Here is a 26356-nt window from a genome sequence, read left to right as displayed (position 1 = left end):
GATTAAAAATAAAACACTACAAATAAATTTTATTTTTAATAAATATTTGGAAACACCAAAAAATGGGTAAGAGAACATTCAAAGTTCACAAACAAACTTTTGTTTTATAAAACATTAGGGATCTGTTTTTTAAAATTGTTCTCAAAAACTGTTTTTGAGAATTGTTTTTACAAAAGTTCCCAAATAGGCCCTTAGAGGCTAGAATTCTAAAACATAAACTTCTTACGATGAGAAATTTTGGCAAATAGAACTTTTTGAATTATGATAAGACTTAACTTCTTGTAAATTGTAATTGTGGAGAGGACTCCTCATCCTTCTCATGTAATTTTTATTTATTAATTATTACATCTTTTGTTTTTAATAATAATAAAAAAAAAAAGAATCAAAAGTAAAAATATAGGAAAGTAGTAGGTTTGTGAAAACAAACTCTTGGAAGATAAAAACTTTATGAAAATGGGTACACTTAGTTCTGTTTAGATCTCAGGAACATTGACAAAAGGGAAGCAAGAAGTTAGAAGGATTATCAACTACATTGTTTGATCATGATAGAAAATTGGAAGGATAAGGAAAGGGGAGGTTGTCAAAGTTTTATGCATTTTGAAACTCAGGGAAGGATTGGAAATATTGGGCTCAAACTTGCATGTTTGATTCCCTTCCTATGTTATTTCTTTTCCTGTTTCTACCTCTTTTCCTTTCCTTATAAACCTTCCTTTCATCAAACCTCCCAAGCAAAAATAGGAGTTTATTTCAAAATAATAATAATTACATGGAGTTCTATTGCTGCCCATATGGGTACAATAAAACCTTTTGGTGCACTCATATCAATCCCAGATTTCCCTGCATCGATAGCATATTGATGTGGATTATCTTTTTATGGATAACTTGATAATGGAGAGGAAAATAGCCATAGTCTAGGTTATAAAATCAACAAAACCACATGGGGATATTCTCAATTAAGCCTAGGGTAGAAGCAGTGTGATGACAATTGTTGCAAGTAGGGCATGGATGATATCTTTACTCCAACTTTAGAGGTACCGTTGTGGGTATCATTTATTGTTATTGCTTACCCGCCAGGGTAGCCCAGTTGGTCAGCGTGAATAATGGGAAGTGTGGTCCCAATAAGTGGCACATGGTTCTAGGTTTGAATTTTGTCACTGATAATACCTTGAATTTACCCGGTGCTGGTTGTTACGGGACGGTTAGCGCCCCGAGGTTTGGGTCCCCATGGAGAGTCCTAAGGGCTTGGCCATGGAAGGTTCCTAGGTTATCAAAAAAAAAAAAAAAAAAATCATTTATTGTCACTGCTTGTTAAAAATAATCCAACCTGATTTCCCAATGCCTTTCGCTGTTTTCCTCATCGTTCTTCCAAAAAGGAATTGCCAACGGTGTTGCTTCCCGTTTTTCTTTGTTTTGTGTTGGTAAATATTAATGCTGACTTGAATTATTTCAAGATAGTCGAGTTATGACTAACTAGAGTGCAGTTTTGAGAACCAACTAAGCTTCAGGAAAAATACTCTTCTGCAAATATTTGCACTGCCTAGAAGTTTGTAACTTACTAACTGAAGATAGAACTGGTCTGATGTTTGCAAATGACACTACTGAATTGCCTCTAATGATTAGAAGATGAGTTTACATAACCTATCAGTGAGATTATTGGTGTCATTAACTAATTTTATTTTATTAAAATATATTTAAAACTCACATGTGAGCTATAAGATCACATTTAACATGGTTTGCTTAGGTCACAACTAATTTAATTTTATTAGAGTATATTTAGAACTCACATGTGAGCTATGAGATCACATTTACATGGTTTGCTGAGGGATCTTCTTTTCTATAAAACAACTCAATGCTTTCCTGACATGCCCATTTTTTTTTAAAGTTTCCTTATTTAATTGCAATACTTTAGCAACAAGTTTTCCTTATTTACCTATTAAAAAAAAAAAAAAAACAAACACCCTTAAGCAGCAAGTTCCTCTGAGAACTAAACACATCAGCACCACAAAAAGGATTAATCTTATTAAGTTGAGAAATTGACCTTTTCATTGGCCACTTCTTCAATCGAGGCTTCATATGAATAAAGTAACCACCCATTGGAAGTGCCAGTTCCTTTAATCTTTTCGAAACCTGATGAGTTTTTAAATATATTATCATCTTTTGAAATATGTAGCATATGAACTTTAATTGGGTTAATTTGGGAGATAGGAAACATTTATCTTTGTATCTTTAATTCCTGACTTATGGTTTACTCCTTTGTACATATAGTTTTTGACTGCTGCTTTACTACTGATGCTTGGGAAGAAGAAAACTATAAAGTTTACATCAGAGGCATAGTTGGTCAACTTCGAGATCACATTCCTGATGCGTCAATCTTGGTGTTCAATTTCCATGAAGGAGAGGGACAAAGCCAGATTGCTAACTTTTTGTCTGATTTTGACATGACCATAATGGACTACCCTCGTCACTATGAAGGCTGCCCGTTACTCACAATGGAGGTGATCCACCATTTTCTGAGATCAAGTGAAAGCTGGCTCTCACTTGGACCAAATAATTTGCTGCTAATGCACTGTGAACGGGGTGGTTGGCCAATTTTGGCATTCATGCTTGCTGCACTCCTGATATACCGGAAACACTACACTGGGGAGCAGAAAACTCTGGAGATGATCTACAAGCAGTCTCCTTGCGAGCTTTTACAGTGTCTGTCTCCACTGAATCCAGTTCCTTCTCAACTGAGGTATCTACAGTATATCTCAAGGAGAAATATGGCATCAGAATGGCCTCCATTGGATAGGGCACTCACCTTGGATTGCGTCATTATTAGATTAGTTCCTGATTTTGATGGAGAGAGGGGTTGCCGTCCAATATTTCGGATATATGGACAAGATCCATTCCTTGTTGCTGATCGGACTCCCAAATTGTTGTTTTCAACACCCAAAAAAAGTAAAACTATTCGACACTACAAGCAGGTGGTATAAGATGCTCCTTTTTTTTTTTTTTATAATTATTCTGTTGATTTTGCTGGACTAGAAGTAATATCTTTTATACACCTGTATGACTTGTTCTATTTTTGGATTGGAGTTCCAGTTTTACTCCCTCTTGCAAGTGATGATGATGCTGCAGGCCCTTTTTCTTACCATGGCATATGCAGATTATACTTGTGCCAAATGGATCCATTGAAGAAAATTTTCATATGATTAAAGTTTGACATTGCGTTTGCTACTACTTATTCCAAAAGCTTTAAGTTCTAGAATACAGTGAGACCTCAAGGCTGAATTGAGGTCATATTTGGATGTGTACCAATTAGGTGCATTCTCTGTTGCATACTTTGCATCTATAGCACATGTATCTTTACAATGATCTGGCCTCTGTTATTATCTGCCAATGCTTTCTACATTCTTTTACTTTACATTATTTAGGATTGCATTCTATCAAGTAGGTCTTGTTTGGAATGGATCAAAGAAAGAGAGGCATACTGTGTATGGCCTATTTATTTGTAATGAGAGTTGCTCTCTCATCTCTCAATATGGAGATGTTTTAACAAATAATTCCAGATTTGCATGCTTGGAGCCATTGATCACATGATACTAACAATTAGTTCCCTAGATATATATTACTGTTCAGGATTAAATAATAGACATGAGTTGGACTTTCAAATTCAATAGATTTGGTTCAGGAGACCTCTTAACTGGAAATTCAGGCATGGGTGACCTGGGTTGATGTTAAACATGGCTTGATTGCTATGACTCAAAACCCCTGGTTTGGAATGGTCAGTCTGAAACTTGGGACTTTTTGTTACCAAACCCATACTACAGAGGTGGAAAAAGGAGAATTGGTTGTGGTGTGGTGGAAAGGAGTAAGGAATAAATCAACTCATTTTCTGGGATCTTCTTGACTGGGCTATGCTTTGATCTGGAATTTGGGACTCCAATTTAGCTGAGAGGCTGTTTTGTTGTGCTCTAATTCGTTATGGGTCAATAATATTTTTGGTAGCAGAAGTTCAATTCTATTCAATATTTCTATATTATATTTTTTGTGTCTATTATTTTTTTTTGTTCTATTTATACCAAGTGCAATTTCAAATTGGTCCAATCTTAACCCTATTGTCTGGAATCCCTAAACAATGTTCTTGCAGGAGGAATGTGAACTAGTTAAAATTGACATCAATTGCCATATTCAAGGAGATGTTGTGCTCGAGTGTATTAACTTGAATGATGACACAGAATATGAGGAAATGATATTTCGGCTCATGTTTAACACAGCTTTTATAAGGTCAAATATTTTAATGCTTAATCGTGATGAAATCGATATATTGTGGAATGCTAAGGATCAATTTCCAAAGGATTTTAGAGCAGAGGTATGTCTCTTCTTCACATTTGATTAAGAGTAGTCCTGTGATGTTGTTCCTTTCTAACAAAAATGCATGCTCTTTGGTTACCATTTGGGTGAAGGTTCTTTTTTCAGATATGGATGCTGCTGCTTCTGTTGTTACAGTGGATTTGTCTTGCTTTGAGGAGAAGGATGGACTTCCAGTGGAAGCATTTGCCAAAGTTCATGAAATTTTTAGCCATGTGGATTGGCTAGATCCAAAAACAGATGCTGCTTTAAATGTGCTTCAACAAATAACCGCATCAAATGTTGTCCAAGGAAGGGTAGAAACTGATTCCCCTGGGAGCGTAGAAACTAGCACTTCATTGCAGGAATTAATTACTGAAAAGGTTCAGGGGAAACAGAAGCCAGCATCTTCAGAGGATAATGCTGAGAAATTTTCATCCTTTGCTCTAGAGAATAAGCATTTCCTCTCACAAAAACCATCTGAAGGTGCAGATGTGAATGAAAGGAAGGCTGAGCCTCAACTTCAGGAGAGACAACAGACTGCAGCAATGGAAAGAGAAACTATGAACTCCACAACCTTCAGTATAAAGAGTGATTCTGGGTCCTCATCAGAGCCATCTACATTTGCAGACATGAGTAAGAAGAAGCCTGTGTCAAGATACCATAGTTCATCCTCAGCAACCGGCATTACGCCTCTGTTTCCTGAATATATCTCATCAGACCCAAGCCTAGATTTTTCAGATGCGCATAAATCTGTGGAGCAGAAAGGTGTTTCGATTTCACCACCAACACCACTAGGTCCACACCAACCGCTTCCAATTCAACCAACCTTGACAGCCAGTGCTACAAAAACTCTTGCTTCTCCTCCACCACCTCCTCCTCCACCACCACCACCACCAGTACCACAGCAGCTGCCACAGCTACCTCCTCATCAATTTTCAGCTTCCAAATCAACACACCTTACACTTGCCAAACAATCTGAAAAATATTTACTAGGTAGAGATCAGTCATCATTGGTTCCTCCACTTCCTGCACCTGAGACTCCAGTTGCAAGTACCAGTTTTCATGAATCATCATCTAATTCCACTTCCCCCTCTCCAGCTCTTATCATTACTTCATCAACACTGCCTCCCCCTCCCCCTCCCCCTCCACCTTTGAAGAAAAACCTATCTACTAGAGCTGTACCACCTCCACCTCCTTCTCACTCTGGAAAAACTACATCCCCAGTGCCACCACCACCCCCTCCTGCCCCAGCATTTTCATCTAAATTTAACCCTGCATTGGAGGATTCTTCACATGTTCCTGCTGTACCTCCTCCGCCTGCAACTTTTTCCAAAGAGGTCTCAAAGATGGATGCTATTTCTCCAGTGTCTTGTTCTGCTTCTGGATATCCAGCCCCACCAGCACCTTGTGGTTATCCTGCTATTTCAAATGGACGAAATATGTCACGTACTATAAGTTCAAGGAATTATCAGACCAAAAAACTGAAGCCACTGCATTGGTTAAAGTTAACAAGGGCAGTGTCAGGAAGCTTATGGGCTGAGACACAAAAATCTGGTGAAGCTTCCAAGTATGTGGTGCTTTGCTGAGAGAGATAAATTTGTTATATCATGCTTTCCAAATACTTTCAGTTTTTCAGGTTTTAATGTTTCTTTCCTGCCCATCCTAGGGCTCCAGAGATTGACATGTCAGAGCTTGAGAGCCTTTTCTCTGCAGCAGCTCCAAAATCAGATCATGGGAACTCTGGTGGGAAATCAAATTTGCGTGCCCCAGCTGGGTCTAAATTTGACAAAGTGCAACTGGTAATTAAGACTTAAGTACTCAAGGAATGTATTTAGTTCTTTTCATCTCTGTTACGGGAGGCTGTCATATCTACTTAGGTTTAAGATCCTTGTTACTAGATTTCATTCTAATTTTCATTTACAGTGTGCTATCTTATTAACTGAAAAGGCTTTTGTCAGAACACGCTTCGGGGAAGAACCAGGAAACAAATTACTGTTTTGGCCTTTTCATGTTAATAGCTGTTATTTTAGGTTTTTCTTCCCTGCTAGCTATTATGGGTTTCAGTACAGGAAAACTGGAATATTCATGTTACCTTCGAGCTCTGGATTCGCAAGAATCTTTGGTACAGAAATTTGCCATTGAGGACTTAAATAGTATTGTAGGTGAACTATGAATGACTATCACCTGGTATCTTAACAGTACAGGCAAGTCTTTCTGCATATTGAGAAAATTCAATTTTTAGTTATGCTGATAACTTAGAAACCATGAAGAGGACTTGAGCCAAGAGTCATATGAGAAAATCTACAATAAGAAAAGGGCTTTGATTGAGATTCTTGCTTGCCATCAAACAATGAGAAGAGCAAAGAACAAATTGAAAGTGGGATTATACAAAGCTAAACAGTAGGGGTTAGTTATTTTCCTTATTAATCTCTTATAAAAAAATAAATAAATTTCCTTATTAATCTGCTTTACGGTGGAAACATCATTCTGGCATCAGTAGTGGGGGGCCTTGCTATAATTCAGATATTTGCATTAAATCTGCCCTGAAGGGGGAAGGCGGGCTAGAGTGGCAATGTACATGTATTATTGGATTCAACCAACTGAATCATACCTGTTTTGGGAATACCCAGTGCCAAAGTGATTGTAATTATATGTTTGCATTATTTTAAAATAAGCACAAAATAGTACTTCTGTTAGGTTAATGGTTCAACTGAGTCTAATTTGATTCCTATGAGGCAACTGTAAAGTCGTCAACATTTTTCACTGCTGGATGGTCAACTAGGGGGAACCCTGTGGTAGTGTAACCAGAAGGGAGGTTAGCGTAATTTGGCAATCTCAGGGGAGATGATTGTAATTTTCCCAAAAACCAAATTGAAGCATCTTGAAAATATGTTGTCTGTTGTCACTATGTTGTTTTCACTTTGTATTAAAGCTTTACTCCCAAAGACTCATGTGCATTTTATGAAAATTTACTTTCATCATTTATTTCGAATTATATTGAAATTGCAATGTTCAGCCTATGGAATATCGGCATCTAAAACTGAGGTTATGGTTGTACCCTTATTTCTGTTTTGTTTGATATGAAAAGTTCTTTTGAGTGTTTAATCTTATTTATCATCATCTTACTTTGTCATTATCGCTTCATGTAGATTGAACACAGGAGAGCCTACAATTGTGAAATCATGCTTTCGAAGGTGAAGGTGCCATTGCATGAATTAATGGTAAGCTAAATAGAATTGTGCTTGTCTATCCTGCACATGGTTCTCTAAAACCACTGTTACAAAATTCCGCATAAACAAAATAAAATAAAATAGAATAAAAAAATAATGTTTTATATCAGGTTCAACTTCAGTTACTATAGAACTCCATTGTATTAAATTCTTATTTGACCTCCATGGTATAAATCCTTTTCTATTATTCCACAATAACTAGAGTCATATTTTCTGTAAAGTCATAGGCCATTACATCATTCTTTCACTATCTCAACCAACGACCTTTTTGCCCTTCCTTGCAGCGGATCTAACCATTTCAATTCTTACTGTTATAACCAAATAATCTCAACAGGCTTCCTCTCATCTTGTCCCCAGTTGGCGATGCTTCTACCACTCATGAATGCATATATTTCTTATTCCACCTTCTTTTTCTTGCCACTCAACTATCTCCATTTCTTTGTTTTGTTATGCCTATTGCATATTGTTTCTTTACTTTTTAGGGTTCTACATTATAGAGCATGGTCGGCATTAGAGCACCTTCATAATATCCCTTCAATTTAACAGATGTATATCAATCAGGTGACTGTTTACAAACAATGTCTTTATAATATACCTCTTGCTCTAATCTTTTAGGCAACGTTCTCTCCCAATCCCTCTTTCCTTGTGGTGATCATCCAAGACAGTGAAAGTCTTTGCATTTGGCTATCCCATTGTCATCTTTATTAATAATTTCTTCATTTTGATCCTGATATGGTTGAGTAGATTTGATATATTAACTGAGTCTGAACTTGCTGTTAATTCCTTTGATTCTGTAGCATCATTTATATACTTTTTAACTTGTTCCTCTTATGTTTTTATCCATTCATCCTAAACTAATGCAACAACATATGCATTCGTTCTAATTTGTGATTTAAGGCTACTATATAAAAAATTACTTATCTTTGATTCTATTTGCTGAGATGTTTCCTTATTATGCCTATATATCTATAGAACTCTTTTATTTCCTAAAATCCAACATATCTCCCAAGGGAATACTGGAAATACATTATAAAGGTTTATGAAATTTTATAATCAGGTCTTCAACTTGACTTTTTTTTTTCTTCTGATGAGTCTTGAACTTGACTTGAAAATTCAGATTTTATTGATGTTCACAGTTCTATAATCTAAACATTGTCTTATCCCTGTTTTTATTTTTATTTTTATTTATTTATTTATTTATTTTATGATAAATGGTTTTCATTTCCTTCAAGTTTAGTATTTCTTGGAAACATATTTTTAGTGCATGCAACATTTGTATATGTCAGCTTTTAATTGTCAGACACATCCGTCAAGTAGCAAGATTTTGTGACCAATTGTCCTTAACAATCATAAATTTGTGGAACATGAACAGAGTTCAGTGCTTGCTTTAGAGGATTCAGCCTTAGATGTTGATCAGGTTGATAACCTCATAAAGTTTTGTCCAACAAAAGACGAGATCGAACTACTTAAGGTATAGAGTTATGTTGTTGAATTAATTTCTTTATTCACTATTATATGCATTGTGATATTAGCATCAGTGTTTTTTCTTGAAATATTATTTCATACCCTTTGATATTTAAATCTAGTTCCTTTATGAAAATGACCGTTTTTAGCCATGATCAAACTTTTATTTCCATGTTTAGGGCTACAAGGGAGAAAAGGAAAAGTTAGGAAAATGTGAACAGGTATGTAAGAATGCTATTCTGCTATGTTTTTTTTTTTTTTTTTATGTTAATCTTTCCCTTGTTGAGATGATATATGATTCATTGTTGTACAACATTACATGACCTTGGTAAGATATGTCTGCAATTCATTCACATCCAAAACAATGCAAAGTTCAGGTGCTGCTTGATAAACTCGAATTCATTTTTGGCAATTGGTTTGGGGCAATTAACACATTCATTAAAATTATTTACGAGTACCATGAAGACTGCCTGACCTCCAATGGTTTTGTTCACCGGATCTTGAAAGAGCTCAGCCCAACTATAGCATTTAGTTTGAGTGTTAACCTAATTGTTTGTTGGCTTGATATACATGTTTAACCCATTACATAATAGCATAAGGATTTTGATTTGAATTAGTAGCTTAACAAGGTATGTGGCTGTGTTAACCTTGGTTTTTAGGAGTTGAGTTTGAACATCATCGCTTCTCTCACTTATTGAATCCACGTGCAAATGAGAAGTGATTGCAGATGATATAGAGTGTTAAGACTATTAGACTAGGTGTTAATCTAGTTGATATGCATTTTTTTTTTGGATCAGAAACGAAATAAATATATATCAATCATAGTAAAGGTACAAGAGAAGGATGAGAAGTCCTTCCCTCAAAATACAAAAACCGATCAAAGTAAGAAGACACCCCTCTATACAAAACTATACACAAAGAAAAACCCCAACTATCTCAAGCTTTCGAATCACAAACTGCAAGCCAATTCAATTGTATAACACTAAGAGGAACTCCTCTGAAAGGAATAGTACAAGAGGCACATAGAGAGGAAAAGAAGTGAAGTACATCCCATAATATCCCTTCTGATCTCCCTTGTCCTAAAAAATGCTAGAGTTTCTCTCTTGCCACACAATCCACAATAAAGTGAGGCAAACAATTTGCCAAAGTGTCTTGCCTCTGATTGAATTCCCAAAACCTTTAAAAGCAATAATCATCATGTGTTCAGTACTCCTCGGTGAAACCTAATCCAACCTTGCTAGATTGAAGAGTTTGTGCCATAGCCCAATAGTTAATGGGTAGTGTAGAAAAAGGTGGTTAATTGATTCTCCATTTCCTTTGCATGAAACGCTCCATTGAGGAAAAAGGGATTTGAATGGTCTTCTCAACTATAGCATGTTATTGGTGTTTACCTTCCTATGTGCTACTAACCAAGCAAGGGCCTTAACATTTGAAAGGGCTTTTGATTTGCACAAAAACTTGGTTAGAAGAAACAAGATGGGATTTGAGGGATTGGACAAAGCCAAGAAAAAAGATTTAACAGTAAACAAGCCTAAGGAGGACAAAGACCAAGCTTTTGAATCTGTTGTAGAAGGAGACAAATGCATTGAACTAAGGGAGGACATGAGTCTTTGAAGGAGACTAATTTCTACATCAGTGGGATTTCAGTTAAAGTTAAGATTTCAAGAAAGAGGAAAGGAATTGCCAAGAACAACTGAGACGGTGAGGTTTTTTCACAAAAATAACTCTATATAGACCAGGGAAAAGTGAGCACAAAGTTTGATCACCCCACCAAAGATCTTCCCAAAAATGGGTTCTCTCCCCATTCCCCACCACAAGACTAATATAGGAGAGAAATCCTGAAAAATTTGTGCAATGGCCTTCCAAAGACATCTGTGCGACCATCTAACCACCATGTTGGCATCTTATCCTTTAGGATGTGTCCCATAGATACTCGCAATAACCTGATGCCAAAGACCGCTCCTCTCCTTAGCGAACCTCTACAACCACTTTCCTTAAAAAGCATGATGTCTCAATGAAATCTTCCCAAATCCCAAACCTCCCAAATCCTTTGGCCTACATATCACATCCCACCTAATAAGATGATTTTTCTTCCCTTCCCTCGTCCTAGGCCAAAGGAAATCTCTTTGCATTTTTTCAATCTTTGAGGCTATTGATACTGGGATCTTGAAGAGAGAGAAGGAGTAGGTAGGGATGTGAGACATACTTGGCTGAATTAAGGTAATCCTCCGCCCCAAAGACAAAAGGGCCTTTTTCCACCCATCCAACCTCCTCGAGATTCTCTTAACTACCGGATCCCAAAAACCTATCATCTTTATGTTCCCTCCTAAGAGAAGACCCAAATAAGACAAAGGCCATCGTGGCACTCTGTAATCAAGAATTGAAGCCAAACTAGATAGTAACTCTTGGCTTGTATTAATACCGGAAAATAGTGTTTTTTTCTAGATTGATTTTCAATCCTGATACTTGCCCAAAATCAACTTGATATACATTGTTGCTCTATTATGTTATGACTAGGCTTTGGGTTAAACAGGTAGTTTAACAAATATCAATGTATATTAAGATATGTGAAGTCATGGTTAGTTGCCATGGGGCTCAATTTTGATATTGTGAGGCTACCAATTTAACCTAGAAGATTAAATTGTTAGATAATGTGCCCATAATATATACTGGACCCAACCCCCACCCCCCCTTTTTTTTTTCCTTAGCATGAGTTCTCATAGTCGCATGTGGAGAAGTAAATCACAAATAAGCAGATGATGGAATAAACAAACAAGGAGACTTGAGTGAGACTCTAACTCAAGATCTCCGTGCTTCAGCTAACTAGAGCTTTGATACCTATAGACCCTCCACTTTGCCCTCATAGTACATGCTTTGATTGTGCATTTGATACCCCTTGCTTGATAACCCCTTATTTTGACCCTTTTTGAGGCTCTTTTTTTGCTCGACTTTTTTTCCTTCCTTTTTGGGGGGGTTTTGGCCTGATTTTGGGAGGATTTTTATGGGCCTTAACTATGGGTTTTAGGTCTCCTTAGAATGGGTTTAATTAGAGAGAGTTTTAAAGATGATTATGGGTTTGGGCAGAGATGATGACATATTAAACTCTCCACCCCCCACCCCCCTTGGCTTATAAATATAAGCCTTGGGGCTCATTTCAAGGGTTCTTTTTTACTTTTTTCTTAAATTCCATGGGGAGACTATAAAAATTGAGAGAGAGAGAGAGAGAGGAAGAAGAAGAATAGGAGGTTTGGAACTTTGGAAGTTATATTGGCTTGAAGAGGAGTGGCTTGCATACTAGAAGCCAAGTTTTATAATTGGAGGAACTTCTTGGTGAGTTGTTCGTTATTCCAAGATTTATATCTTTATTTAGTCCATTTTAGCTTATTTATTGTATCTTTTGATGATAGATTTGTGGTCTAGAGTCATTGGAAGGCCACTTGGTGGGTTTAGATGTAGATTTTCTTAAATCTTGCATCTTTCCTTGTTTTTCTCCATTTTCTATGGCTTACATGCATGTTAGATGTTTGATTATATATCTATATTGATGTATATATCATGTTCTAACCTTGGTTGATGCTTGTTTGTTCAAATCTTGAATGGCTCCAACCCCTTTGCACCACCACATCGGAATGCTTATCTCCTTCCTATTAAAGTCAAAACTGCATATCAGATAGTCCTACAGCCGAAGCCAGCAAATTCCATCAAGTTGAACTCTGACGGCGCCTCTGCAAGCTATACTCGGAAGATAAAGAGTTTATTGTGGCCAGACTCACTATTGAAATGTAAAGGATTTCACTTATCGAACGACTATCCTATTTACGTTATAAAGGACGGTAGATACACTCTTTAAAGTCAATCGAATTCATTACTTCTCTGGCTCAACCCAAACAAGAGATAGAGATAGAAGTTTCTCCTTCAGCTGCCTGAAGCTGCTAACTACCTGGCTACAACTTACAACTAAGACTTTCTTTGAGCTTAACCTTAAGCTCCTCCAAATATAGAACTTGGCTTTTAGTATGCGAACCACTCTTCTTCAAGCTAATATAACCTCCAAAGTTCCTAATCTCTTCTTCTTCTCTCTCAATTTTAACAAAGTCTCCCAAAATCAGCTCGAAACCTCTTAAAGAGAAGGAAAAAGGCCAAGAAAGGAAAGAGCCCCCAAAAAGGGTCAAAATTAGGGGTTATAAGGCAAGAGGTATCATGCATGTGCTATGAGGACAAAATGGAGGGCCTGTAATGCCATATATAAAATTACTAATTTAATACAAAAGTCTAAACTATTAGGTATTGAGCCTACAATATGTATTAGGTTGACAAATGCTATACTATTTTATATGGATACTTAAAAGTGAATGAGGATATATGTGTTCAATATGCCTATTTGTCAAATATATATCCACTAGACATCCCTTCCCCCCCCACCAAAAAAATAAATAAATAAATAAAAATAAAAATTCCTAATTCGTTTACATTATAGACTTGCTTCGACACTCATTATCATTTAGTTTCATTTAGTTATCCAATACAATTTGGATTAGGGTGTAGAATGATAGAAAAGGTAAATTAGGTTATTGGCCTTGTCATGCCCTATGATTTGGGGCCTAACCCTTGGGTAGATTCTTGGGCCACTCTTAAAGGCTCACATTTAGATATAAGTGGCAAAAATAAAGTTGATCCACAATATGCAGGACCACTTATATTCAATTCCTACAATTATAACAAACATAACCAAATCAAGAAATGGTTAAAAATACACTGTAAAATAGAAACAACATGAAGTGGCTTCCATATCAACTAGAAATATATAGTTTTGTACTATTATAAATGTTGGAATATGATTTACATTACGGGTTCAAATCTTAACAACTTACAATTTTAGGAAAATTGACTGCTTAATAAGGTATCAGAGGCCTAGTTAATTGGAGGTCTTGGGTTCAAGTCCTCTCCCTATTGTTTATTTTTACAATTATGTGTGATCACAAAAATGTGTGATTTGTCTACCATTACTACAGTCTTTGTCTCCCACGATGGGTATGGTGCTGCATGTAGGGAGGAGGAGGGAGAAGGGTTGCGATGAGGAAGGGGTGGTGTCAAGGGGGTGAGTAAGGGACATTTATTGACATAGTAGAAGGGTTATGTAGTTTTTGATTCCCAAGACATCAAAGTCACTATATTGGAAAAGAGTGCTCTACAATCTTATTGTAAAACTCCAACTTTCAACCAATTCTTTTTGCGAGATATTACAAACTTTTATGAAAAGAAATGTACAAAACACAAATACTCAATTCCAAATACTGTGGATCTTGGTAGGAGACTGGGTTGAGCTTTTCTGTGGAAGCCCAGTTTGGCTAATTAGGAAGACAAGTAAAGAAAGGAGCCTCTTATTTTGTTGATTTTATTGGTGATTGCAAGCCCCCTCCTTAAGTCTTATTGCTCATTTTCTTTAGGAAAGGGAAGCTGATGACTTTCTATCTTGGGAACTTTTATTTTGCTTTTCCCTTTTTCTATTGTGTACACTTTTTCTTTCAGAAGAAGTTTCATTCTTATTTTTTGTTGGGATCTTTATCTTTCTCCTTTATTTCCCCCCATTGATTCTCAAATTCTTTGCTAGTCCCTTGTTGTTGTTACTTGAATATCTTTTTGATTGGCAAATTAATAATATATACAAACAAAGAGGCACCTAATAGAAAGGAGGTGCAACTTACAGCATTTAGAGTATACAAAGTTCAATAAGTACACTAGGCTATACTAATGATCTAACTCAGCCATGGACCATTAAAAAAGTAAAAAAAGAAAAAAAAAAAAGAAGACAGAGAAAGAGAAAGGGAAAGTCTAAAAGGAAAGGTTTGGACCACCTAAACAAAGCTTTTAAGAAATTGATTTTTCACAACCAAGATTGATTGCTCTTATCTTCAAAGATTCTCTGGTTATCTCTTTCTAAATTATCCTAAATAAGCACAATGGAGCCATTCTCCAAAATATGTTACAACTCCCCACAAAGTTCCTATGCTAACCAAGCAAAACATATTCATTGATAGGGGAAAAGACCTAAGACACCCTAAATAGGAAGAATTCTTGAAAATTTACAAATTGGCAGCTAATTTGGAATGAAACAAGATATGATTAGTTGTTTCTTTTTGTTTGCATATGTAGCATTCATTGGTTAACCCAAGACCAATCATATCTTATAGGTTTAATTGTTAGAATTTCTTCTAAATCCACTTCTCAAGGCAAAATAAGTTCAACTTGGAAGTACTTTATAGTCGCAGACTCTTTGGCAAGAAATAATAAGATTTCACCTAAACTGAGAAACTTGTAGGAGGACCTGATTGTGAAAATGTTGTTGTGGGAAGCCTTTTGTACCAACTTAACCTTAGCACACTACAAACTGCCACTGTGTTTGAAAGTTGCAAAAAAAAAAAAAAAGGCTCCACTAACTCCAACTTGCAATAAAAAAGTCCTTCCTAAAGAAGTTTTTCTTTGTTGCACAATGAGATGAGAGATTAAAGAAGACAAAAGAAAAGGAAAGAAAACAACGGATAGATTCTCCACAATAATACCTAGGATGTCTAAAGAAATGACACAAAGCAAGAAGACGATTGTGCCCTTAAATACTCTTATTACTCTCTTCCCTAATTGGACAACTTTTTTCATTCCTTATCTTTCTCTACAACAATAGGAACAAATATAGGTGAGAAATATGATTTAGAAACTAAAAGAATAAATAAATAAAACTTACCTGATATAAGAAGAAGATTAAAAGAAATACGAATTTGACAAAAAGTAAACTACTTCCAAAAATAGAAATTTAACAAAAGACTCAATTTCATCTAAACTAGCTATAGTAAGTTCCAAGAAGAACTTAAATCATCATTACTATCCCAACTTCAGGCTTAGAGATTGGAACTAACCTTTTCCCCCTCTCTTGTAAGCTTTCACAAGTTTGCAAATGGTTTCCCTTGTTATTCTCCATCAAACAATCTTGAAGCCACACTCTCTTAGCCTAACAATCCACCATGCACTTGTCATCCTCCACCTTTGCTAGGATAAACTCAATTTGACCAATTTCATCTTAAAGCCGAAAATCACTTCAAAGCACAAAGGAACCCATCTTAGATGTAATGACTGCTCCCTATTCACCTCACAAAATGGAAACTCTATTATAAAAAAAAAAAAAAGAATAGGAAATCCCTTTCATTATTCAAGAAATAAAATAGCTCAAAGCCTCCGTTTTAAGACAAATAGGTAAGATGAGAGCAAACTCTTCTTTCTCAATACCTAGGGTTCTTAAAAGAAAACAACAGGGATTTGATTCACATACACCAAAAAATTAGCCTCAAATCCTTACTATCCATTCTCCCTTTCCTTTTTGAGTCAACATTAAAACATATAATATTTGAACTCTAGTCAAATGTTCCAAAGGTATGAAAATTATCACCTTGAATTGTGGCCATCACCTTTTTCAAAATGTCATGGTATACCCTTCTTGTTTAAAGGCTTTTTCCTTACCTAAGTTAGATTGAGCCATTAAAACCTTCTCTTTGATGCAAGAATCCTCTAAGCCACTATATCAACCTTGTTACTTGTTTAAAACCCACCTTCATAAGGCCAAGGTAATGACTAGATCGTAAATAGCCTTTGGAAGAAGCTAGATGTCCCCTTTATTAGCTCTAACTCCTTAACCTATACTCTATAACCTCTATAAAAAATGCATGGGTAGCTGATGTATGGGATGGGATAGCTAGGGCCTTAGGTTTTAATGGTAGTTGCATGATTGGGAGTTAGAAGCTTTTTCGGGAGATTGTATAATCAATCCACTAGTATGAACATTGAAGATAATGTAGTATGGTTGAACACAAAGAATGACATCTTCCCAGTTAAGTCCTTCTATTGCTCTTTATCATATGGGAAGATAGAGGTGCTTTTGTTTGGCATAGTTTGGAATTCTTGGGTGCCATCGAAGATTATCTTCTTTGCTTGGGAAGCTACTTAGGGTAGGATTTTAACTCTGGATTAGCTCAAAAGGAAGGGTTGGAAGATCCTAAACAAATGTTACATGTGCAAAGAAGAAAAAGAACCGGTTGACCATATTCTCCTTCATTGCTCAAAAGTAGTCTTTTTGTGGCAATTGATTTATGCTCTTTTTGGTGTGTTGTAGCTGATTCATTCTTCGGTTAGAGGTGCACTTTTGAGGTGGCACGAGATATGAAATAAGAGAAAAAAAAAGGTTTGGAAGGTTGCTCTGTTGTGTTTGTTTTAGAATATTTAGAGGGAGAGAAGTAGGAGAGCTTTTGAAAATTGTGAAAAAATGGACCAAGTAATTAAATATTCATTCTTGTATATCTTTTTGGAATGGGTTAGAGTGTTTATAGGGGATTGTCCCTTGTCCATGTTGGACTTTGTGGATTGGTTAGGTTCTAGGTGCAACACAATTGTTGTTTTTGTGTTTTTAGGCCTTTTTTTTTTGGTCTTTTAGTTTCTTTTGTATACATTGTGTATGCTTTCCTGCATTTTCTATCATTAATAGTACAATTGTTATTTACCTATCAAAAAAAAAAAAAAAAAACTCCTTAGAAAGCCAATGTTTTATGATGAAATAATCCCTCTTATAAACATTAGCCATCTTATTGAAAAATTTAGTGTTATTTTCTATATCTAAAACTATGAACCAAGAGGTTTTTATCTCTAAGAATTCCTTGAATCTCCACTGAACAATTGGAACCTAGAATAGTAGAATTCCTAACCCACCAAAGCTAACAAGCTTCCACCTCTCTTTCAAATCCTAAGACTTGATTTACTCCAAGGCACGAGCTTTACAGGCTGCTATCTTTTTTAACACCTCTTTGTTCAATCTTGTTAGGTTGTCTTTGAGTGACTTCAACTTACTAGCTAGCACAAAACTTGATGATCTAAAGACTCTGCACTCTTCTACCAACTCGAGATCAAGTCCTTAAACCCCTTTTTACGTGAGAATTTGTAGACCTAAATGAATGTTTACCACTCTTGATCCCTCTGTTGTCACCATAATTAGGTAATGATTAGAGACCTACCTTGGAAGGGTGCTTTGGTAAATGTTTTTTTTTTTTTTTTGATAAGTAAAGGATATGCATTAAAAAGGCAAAACGCCGCAAAACATACAGGAAGTATACAAGGCAGCTTAGTGTCACAGGATGCTTCAAATGACCCTCCCCATGGGCTTATATAGGAGAAGGGAAGCTTCTGGAGACTCCTAGAGCCATCTACACTAAGCCATTGGTGGGAAGAGTGTGGAAGGTTCTAGAAATGCCTAGAGATGTCCACACATCTCTACACTATGGTGGAAGGCATGAAAGGAGTCCAAGGCTTTCTAGAGACTTTTAGGAATCTCTTGTATATTCTTGTACATAGGGTTGTACATAGAATAGGGTAGGATGTTCTAGAATATTCTTAATTTGTAAGGAACCCTCCAAGGTTCCAGAGAGTTCCCTTGGTGCCTATAAATAGGTGAGGGCCTCATTTGGCCAAGGCACCACCCAAATCACTTCCTAACCAAGCAAGTGAGCATCCAAGCACCTGTAAAAGCTTTCTTGAGTCAATAAGAGCTTCCATTCTTTAAGGAGTTGCCTACCAAGCTTCTTAAGCTTTTGAGTCGCGAGTGTCTTAGCCTAGCAAGCTAAGCATTGGGAGCAAGGCTGACTTAGCAAGATCAAGCGTCTTGGCTTGTCTAAGTGCCGCACGAGCTTAGTGAACGACTAAGTCCGTGACATTAGGCCTCAAAAAACAAAAACAAAGAATCACCTCCCTTTAAGTGGAAGCTATCCACTCTAAGAAGCCTATAAGGGAGAACGCCTCCTCACCTACATACAATTTGACCCAACTCCACAAATTACAAACAAAAAAATTCTTTAACTTTTGAACATTCAATATCCCCCCCCTAAAAGCTAATCTATTCCTCTCCTTCCACACCGTCCAAAAAATACACAACGGAATGGCATCCCATATCTTTTTCCTTTTCTTTCCCACAAACGATCCCCTCCAACTAGCTAAAACCTCCTTTACAGTTTCTGGAAAAACCCATTTCACATCAACTAAACCAAAAACAATATCCCATAAGGCTCTAACCATTGTACAATGTATAAGGATATGATTTACACTTTCTTCCTCATAGCCACACAAGAAGCAACGGTTTGGCAGTTGAAATCCTCTTCTTTGAAGTCTATCCAAAGTTAGCACCTTCCCCTATGTCGCCTCCCAGGCAAAAAAAGCAACCTTAGTTGGCACTCTTGCCACCCAAATACTTCTTGAAGGAAAACCTATATCATCAGACTTCGCCAACAAACTATAAGCTTCCTTGACCCTAAACTGACCACTTTTTCCCTTCCTCCACAGAACTGAGTCTTCCTCCAAGGAGGGTTTGAAACCCCTCAATATGTGGAGAAACTCCCCAACCAACTCCAACTCCCAATCATTGAAATCCCTCACAAACTGAAGGTTCCAATTTCCTTGACCCGAATTTTGATCCCACATTTCCTCAACCGTTGAATTCCTTTGCACAGCCATACCAAAGAGATGAGGGAAACACTGAGACAATGAAGCTTCTGAACACCACACATCTGTCCAAAATCTGATCATGTTGCCTTTCCTTACTCGGAATGTCATGTTATCCCAACACCACTCTGATTCTTTCCAAATCTCCTTCCAAACCCCTACTCCAACCGCCCCATTTGCCTTTTTGGGCCTCCAGTCAAGACCCTCCTGCCCATACTTCACCTTGATCACTTGTCTCCACAGATTATCTTTGTCACAGGCATACCTCCATATCCACTTACCAAGTAAAGCTTTGTTCAACAAGGCTAGCTTCCTAAGACCTAGCCCACCTTTATCCTTGTCTGTACATACCACCTCCCAATTAACCAGATGAACTTTTCCCTCCATATTTCTCCCTCCCCACAAAAAATCCCTTTGCAATTTCTCAATCCTTCTAACCACTATCTTGGGCATTCTGAAAATAGACATTTGATAGATTGGCATGCTAGCCAAAGTGCTTTTTATTAAGGTGACTCTCCCTCCTTTAGAAATATATTGCCGTTTCCAAAGAGCTAGTCTCCTCCTTACTCTCTCCTCCACCCCATCCCATATATAAGGCGCTTTGTTTGGAGCCCCTAAAGGAAGACCCAAGTACTGAGAGGGTAAAGACCCCACCCTGCAGCCTAGCTCAACAGCCAACTCCTCCATCTCCATCATCTCTCCAACTGGAATGATTTCACTCTTGGCTAAATTGATCCTTAGCCCTGAAACCGCTTCAAACCAGAATAAAATCCAACTTAAGTGAGTTAGATGATCTTTTTTGGCCTCACAGAATATAATTGTGTCGTCAGCAAAAAACAAGTGAGAAATGTTCATTGGAGGACCACTTCCACCCCTTATGTTGCATCCTGATAAAAACCCCCCCTCCACAGCTCTCCTGATAAGAACATCTAGCACTTCCATCCCCATAATGAAAAGGTAAGGAGACAAAGGATCCCCTTGTCTAAGTCTTTTAGTGCTAGGGAAGAAACCTGCAGGCACTCCATTAACCATCACTGAGAATTTGGCTGAGGATAGGCAACTCCACATCCACCCCACCCACTTAGACCCAAAGCCCATCTTTTGTAACACCTTCAACAAGAACTTCCAGTTGATGCTGTCATAGGCTTTCTCTATATCCAATTTGCATATAATACCCTTTCCTTTTTGTTTATGCCACGTGTCTATCACTTCATTTGCAATTAAAGAGGCATCAAGGATTTGTCTTCCCCTCACAAAGGCATTCTGAGAAATGGAAACGACCTTACCTACTATTTTCTTCAATCTATTAGCTAGCACTTTAGCCAACAACTTGTAGAGCCCCCCCAAGAGACTAATAGGTCTGAAATCTCTAAGATCCTCAGCCCCACTTTTCTTGGGAATCAATACCAAGAAAGTATTGATGAGACTCTTGAGGAAAGAGCTGTGATCATAGAAGTCTTTGAACATTTCTAAAATCTCCTCTTTAATGAACTCCCAACAACTTTGCCAGAATGCCATAGTAAAGCCGTTCGGACCGGGGGCTTTATCCCCATTCATCTCCATCAAAGCCACATGGATTTCATCTTCTGTAAAGGGTCTCTCCAAGTTCTCAGCCTCTTGTAGGCTGATCTGATCAAACTGAAGATTCCCTATGTCCGCCTTCCACCCCATATCTTCTGAAAGCAAACTTTGAAACTCATTAGCTATTCCTTCCTTGATTTCCTGCTCCTCTATCAGCCACACCCCATTGATCTTTATTCTCTCCAAAGAGTTATTTCTACGGTGAGCGCTTGCCATGCGATGAAAGAAACCCGTGTTTCTATCACCCTCCTTCAGCCATATTTCCCTAGAGAGCTGTCTCCAATGAGTTTCCTCTATAATCACCCATTTTCTATAATTATCCTTTGCCTCTTTCTTGAGCTCTGTTTCCTCCACAGTCAGAATTCTCACTTTCCTCCCTATCCCAGAATTCCACCTGCTGCAAGGCTAAGGATTTGTTGCTCTCCAGCTTTCCAAAGACTTCTCTATTCTAAACTTTCAATTTCTGTTTGATTTCCTTCATCTTAGTAGCCAATCTGTAACTAGCACTGCCCCTAACCTCAATTCCTTGCCACCAGCTGTGAACAAGATCATTGAAGCCCTCTACCTTAAGCCACATATTTTCAAATCTGAATGGAGTCGGGCCCCGTCTTATCCCCCTCCCACTAACGTAATTGGAAAGTGATCGGATACCGGACGGGGCAACCTACATTGATTAATCCCATTGAATTGGTCTATCCAACTAGGGGATACTAGGAACCTGTCCAATCTTGCCCATGCCTGATTGTTTTGTCCCCCATTCCAAGTAAATTCACCCCCCTGAAGTGGAAGATCCACCAGCCCCAGATCATCTACAATTTCAGCAAATTTCCTCATTGCTGAATTCATTCCCCTCTGGCTACTCCTTTCCCGCGGAAACAAAGTAATATTAAAATCCCCCCCTATACACCAAGGGTCTTCCCACAACCCTCTGATCGCCCCAAGCTCATCCCATAATGCATCCCTTTCCACTTTGGAGAACAAACCATACATTCCCGTAAGAATCCATATAGCCCCATTTTCTACGTTCCGAAATCTGCAAGATAACGTAAACTGACCCTCTTCCCAATCTAGAATATCCAAAGTCCTTCTATCCCAGCATATCAGAATTCCTCCCGAAGCCCCTTCCGCATTCACAGCTTTCCAAGCTAGGAATCTTCCGGATCCTAAACTTCTCGCAATGCTGTCCGACATAGCTTGAATTTTTGTCTCCTGAATACAGATTACATCCACCCTCTGGGTCCTTATGAACGTCTTAATAACTTTTCTTTTAGAGCTATCATTTGCTCCCCTCACATTCCAACTCAGAATTTTCATCTTCATTGGGCAATCACAATCTGGCGCCCTTTGCCCTGTACCGAGCCTTTCTGTTTAATTCCCCCCTCATAATTAATGGAGCATTCCAGTCTTTTTAACTCCCTTTCGAACTTAGATTTTTCCAGTAGCTCTTTACTATGGATTTTCTCCCTTCTTTTTCTGATTTTGGTCAGAAAATTCAGGATTTCCTTCTCCAACCCCTCCGTGGAGAAACCCAGGAATTGGCTGAATTTCGCCAAACCACTCTCCTCCCATTTGCCCTCCTGCTCACCTCTCTTTGTTTGGACATCAAACATATCTCCGACCCCAAAAATCCCCCTGCCCTTATCACTATTACTTATATTTGCTCCCAGTTCCTTACCTCCATTGCTTCCTTCATTACAGCCCTCATACACCGTTAACCACATTGTATTATCAGCCCGATCTTCCTCATTCTTGTCCCCAGAATGATCGAAAAACTCCCCCCCGGGAGTCCGATCAAAAGTAAAAGAATTGAGAAGAGAGGTCCCCAAAACCCTTTTCCCCCAAGAGCACAATCCCATTCCATACCTCATTGACTCCTCTTTAAGCGCCTTATCTGTCTTTGATATCCTAGCCACTCCATATAACTTCCTCAAGTCCTCAGTCTCCCGCGCCACAAAAGGCTTTGGCACATGAGGATTACCTGGAACAGGTCCCGTCGACAGAGAATCCTTCTTCTGAGGGTTATTTTGATCTTGGGCTGCTGAGGAAGTTGGGCCTTCCCTTTGCTTTACAACTAAATCAGGGCTTTTGTTTGACAATTGGGCTTTTGGCGACTCTGGGCCTACAGTAGAGCAGCCCACTTCATCACGCCTATGCGACGGGCCTGCTTCTGGGCTAGCAGCCACACCTTTCATCTTCAAGCCCATAACTCCGCTCCTTAGCCCAGGCCCACCACCCCCTCTTGGCTCCTTTGGGTTCACAGATGGGCTTAAGAGGTGCAAGGCACCAGTTGGAGCCCAAGACCTGGATGTCGGGCTTTGGAATACAACCCGACCCGATCCAATCCCCTGCTCACCCGTCCCATCATCTGACGGGTGCAGGGTCTCGAGACCCACGCTCACCCACCACTTCCTCACTCGCTTCTCCGCGCGTGAGATCTCTTCACCCCTACCCTCACTGCTGTGACGACCATCATTTTGTCTGCAACTCCTCCTTATCACTGGACGACATTCCCACCATAAAGATACAACATAGACCTCCTCCTCCACTTCAACTTCCAGGACACTCGGTCTAGCTTCGCCTCTCCCTTTCACCAAGATTCTGGCCCACTGGAGCTCGCCCATCGTTTTTGTTTGGTCGTCGACTGTGATGAAGCCGCCACATTTGTCCCCCACCTTCTTTAAGACCTCTGGGCTCCAAAGCGAAACAGGGAGCCCAAATAATCTCACCCAAATTTCCTCTGTCTCTTCCTCCTCTGTCCAACATCCACTCCTAGGACTCCAGAAATCCAGCCCTAACTGAATCCCATCCATCGTGCGATTTCCTGAAGATACAACACGACGGGCCTCTTCCAAATCTTCAAAGTCCAGCAAAACCCTTCCCTTATCCAACTTAGCCAGCCCTAAGCTACCCTTAAGCTCCCACGATTTTGCCCAAAGCTGCCCCACCTTCTCAAGGTCATCATCTCCCCTTGAGTTGTCTTTCCTACTCGCCACGACACAATGTTCCTATTTCTTTAGCAATTCTATTGAGTCCTCCCTTTTCACCTTCACTGCGATTGCGTTTGGGTTACCCGACAGTGCTCTTTTTGCTATTGTTGCATACGATCTCCCCCCGACAGTCTTCCCCATGTCCTTTCCTTCCTGGGTTTCTGGTCTGCTACCAAAAGAGCCTACCATCTGGTTAAGCTTCTCCGCCATGATCATTCACCCCCTTTTATCCCTTCTGCCTCTCGGGATGAAGATGCAGAACCATTTCTTCTCTAGATCAGAGACCCCTAGTCGAATAAATCCCCCCGCTTTGTTTTTTCCTCGAGACATGGAATACGTTCGGCCCTGCTCCTTCCATTCCCTTCCCCATCTTGCTTCTTTCTCATCCTTGATGCAGAGATTCAGGCCTCCCAAGACAAACCCTAAACTGTACGCTCCCAATTGCACCCATGACGAAACCCCTCCCTTCTTCTCCACAATGAGGACCTGGATTTTTCCTTTTCTATCTTCCCCAATAATCTCGAACGCGTTGGATTCCACTGTGAAGCTGCACTCCTTCCTTCTGCTTCGCGGCGCCGACCCCTCCTCCCCCTCCTCACCATCGCACTCACCTACGCACTCTCTCTCGCCTTCTATTGCTCTCTCTCTCTCACCCATTTTCCCTCAGACAACTAATTATATGTGCTCTGGTAAATGTTAGAGAGATGTTCGTTCCAACCTATCAATGTACAAGACAAAAAGTGGCCATCTTGACCTCGACATGAAGTCAAATTGCCTCTTGCTTTGATGAATGTCCACTAGATTGAGCTCTTTAATGAACTTGGAAATCCACTCATCTTAGAAGATAAACACCCACACCATAATTTCTTCTCCAAAGGGCAAGCAAACCACATTCAAGTTCCTTCTAGTTTTTCGTGGCTCCTCCCACAAATCCTTATGGCACCTAACACCTCCCAAACAACCTAGAATGGGAACATGCACCCTATGAAGCACACAACAAAAACCTTCTTCATAATTCCTGAACTAGCAAGAGAGAGGAAAGACCCAATCTCCATATCCCTTAATTCCAACATTCCATTGTCCAAGGAGATTGTTACTCAATTATGAGCAGAATGAAATAAGAAAGAGGGGAAAAAATAATAAAAAAGATAATTGCTTTGCTACCTGTGTTGAGATTTGAAGGAGAGCTGTTTGTCACGGACTTAGGCCTTTCCTAAGCTCATGTGCGACACTTAGACAACTCACCCCGCTTGAAAGTTGCTAAGTTAGCCTTCCCCTAAAACTTAGCTAGCTGAACTAAGTTTGACACACGATTTGGAAGCTAAGAGAACCGTAGGCAACACTTAAAGAATGGAAGCTTTATTGCTCAAAGAAAGCTTTACAAGTGCTTGGAAGCTCACTTGGTTGGTTGGTTAGGTTCTTAGGTGGTTTTGGGTGGTGGCTTGGCCAAATGAGGCCCTCACTTATTTATAGGTACCAATGGAACTCTCTGGAACCCACAAAGGTTCCCTACAATCCTAGGAATATTTAGAAGACTCTATGCAAAAGCTTTGTACAAGTATTTACAAGACATATATGGAAGTCTCTAGAATGTCCCATTGGCTTCCCTTGTCTTGCACCCTTGGTGCAGAGATGTGTGGACATCTCTAGCTCTCTTTAGAACCTTCCACACTCTTCCATTAGTATAGATGACTCCAAAGTTCCAGAAGCTTCTTGCTCACCTATATAAGCCCAGGGGAGGGTCATTTGAGCAGGTCGTGACATGTTACTGACTTCTTGAGGCATTGAATAAATGGTAGACCATTCTCAATAGTAATAATATAATAGTGATAGTGACCATGATGAAACTTTTTTTTTTTTTTTGATAGATAAACAACAAAATATATTAAAAAAGGCTAAAAAGTCGTACGTATACAGGGGGTATACACATAAGCCCAAAACAAGGAACTGAAAGAAAAGAGGGGAGAAACCTCGCCCACCCTCAAGTGGCCACAAGCCACTCCAAAAAGCCTAAGAGAGAATAGGTTTCCTCTCCAATGTACACCCTAGTCCAACTCCACAAGTTACATACAAATTTTTTTTTGAATTTCTGAATATCTAACGACCCCCCCCTGAAAGCTAACCTATTCCTTTCCTTCCAAACCATCCAAAATATGCACAACGGGATGTAATTCCAGATTTTTTCTTTTTTTCCCCACAAAAGAACCCCTCCAACTAAGTAACACCTCTTTA

General features: G+C 38.8%; 1 protein-coding gene across 1 annotated transcript in view; it reads left to right on the top strand.

The window, feature by feature from the left end:
• The window catches only part of LOC117925619 (formin-like protein 13), a 74587-nt gene that overhangs the window by 1734 nt on the left and 46497 nt on the right, over nucleotides 1-26356 (top strand). Inside the window, 7 exon segments of the mRNA XM_034844684.1 lie at nucleotides 2266-2966; nucleotides 4133-4354; nucleotides 4449-5902; nucleotides 6002-6134; nucleotides 7485-7556; nucleotides 8938-9036; nucleotides 9209-9250. Of these exon segments, the coding sequence (XP_034700575.1) occupies nucleotides 2266-2966; nucleotides 4133-4354; nucleotides 4449-5902; nucleotides 6002-6134; nucleotides 7485-7556; nucleotides 8938-9036; nucleotides 9209-9250 (2723 nt within the window).

This window comes from Vitis riparia, chromosome 11 (genome assembly GCF_004353265.1).
Source record: "Vitis riparia cultivar Riparia Gloire de Montpellier isolate 1030 chromosome 11, EGFV_Vit.rip_1.0, whole genome shotgun sequence".
Classification (NCBI taxonomy): domain Eukaryota; kingdom Viridiplantae; phylum Streptophyta; class Magnoliopsida; order Vitales; family Vitaceae; genus Vitis; species Vitis riparia.
This window is presented reverse-complemented; position numbering and strand designations above follow the sequence as displayed.